Source organism: Penaeus monodon, chromosome 24, assembly GCF_015228065.2.
Source record: "Penaeus monodon isolate SGIC_2016 chromosome 24, NSTDA_Pmon_1, whole genome shotgun sequence".
NCBI lineage: Eukaryota > Metazoa > Arthropoda > Malacostraca > Decapoda > Penaeidae > Penaeus > Penaeus monodon.
Window position 1 is genome coordinate 26,630,698 of NC_051409.1, and position 504 is coordinate 26,631,201.

At 27.4% G+C, this 504-nt stretch overlaps 1 protein-coding gene across 1 annotated transcript in view; it reads right to left on the reverse strand.

Moving 5' to 3' along the window:
* The window catches only part of LOC119588932 (tyrosine-protein kinase CSK-like), a 7,877-nt gene that overhangs the window by 1,430 nt on the left and 5,943 nt on the right, over window positions 1–504 (reverse strand). Inside the window, exon 4 of the mRNA XM_037937546.1 lies at window positions 41–127. Coding sequence (XP_037793474.1) covers window positions 41–127 — 87 coding nt within the window. The remainder of the gene's footprint in view (window positions 1–40; window positions 128–504) is intronic.

Consider the following 504-nt stretch of genomic DNA (forward strand, 5'->3'; position numbering starts at 1 on the left):
TTATATAATAATCAGAGAATATAAACATGAAAATACTTACAATTCGAGGGTAAGGAACTCTACCAAAAGAGTAAATCTCCCACAGAAGAATTCCAAAAGACCACATATCGGATTTGTTTGAAAATTTCTGGAAGCAAAAGCAAATGATTTATAAACAGTTATTCACAAAAGTTGTCATTTTTAACCAAATTAATTATGTTTTTTTATGAATACACAATTATACATTTTTATAGGTGATTACTCTCACACAAAAGACTTGTAATTCTATAATTTCCTTTATGATATAATTTAATATTCCATAAAGCATATATATCTACTCTTGTTTTCTGTCAGCTTTTTACTTTAATAAAACTGAGGTAACATAAAAGTATCAATATTATTTTCTTATTCTTCCCTTTTCTATAGTGCCCCCTAAGTATTTCTACAGAAAATGGTCATATTCACACAACCAAAAGTGACCTGCTTGGTAAACTCCAACTTTTTATTTTCTCTAATATCTTGCAA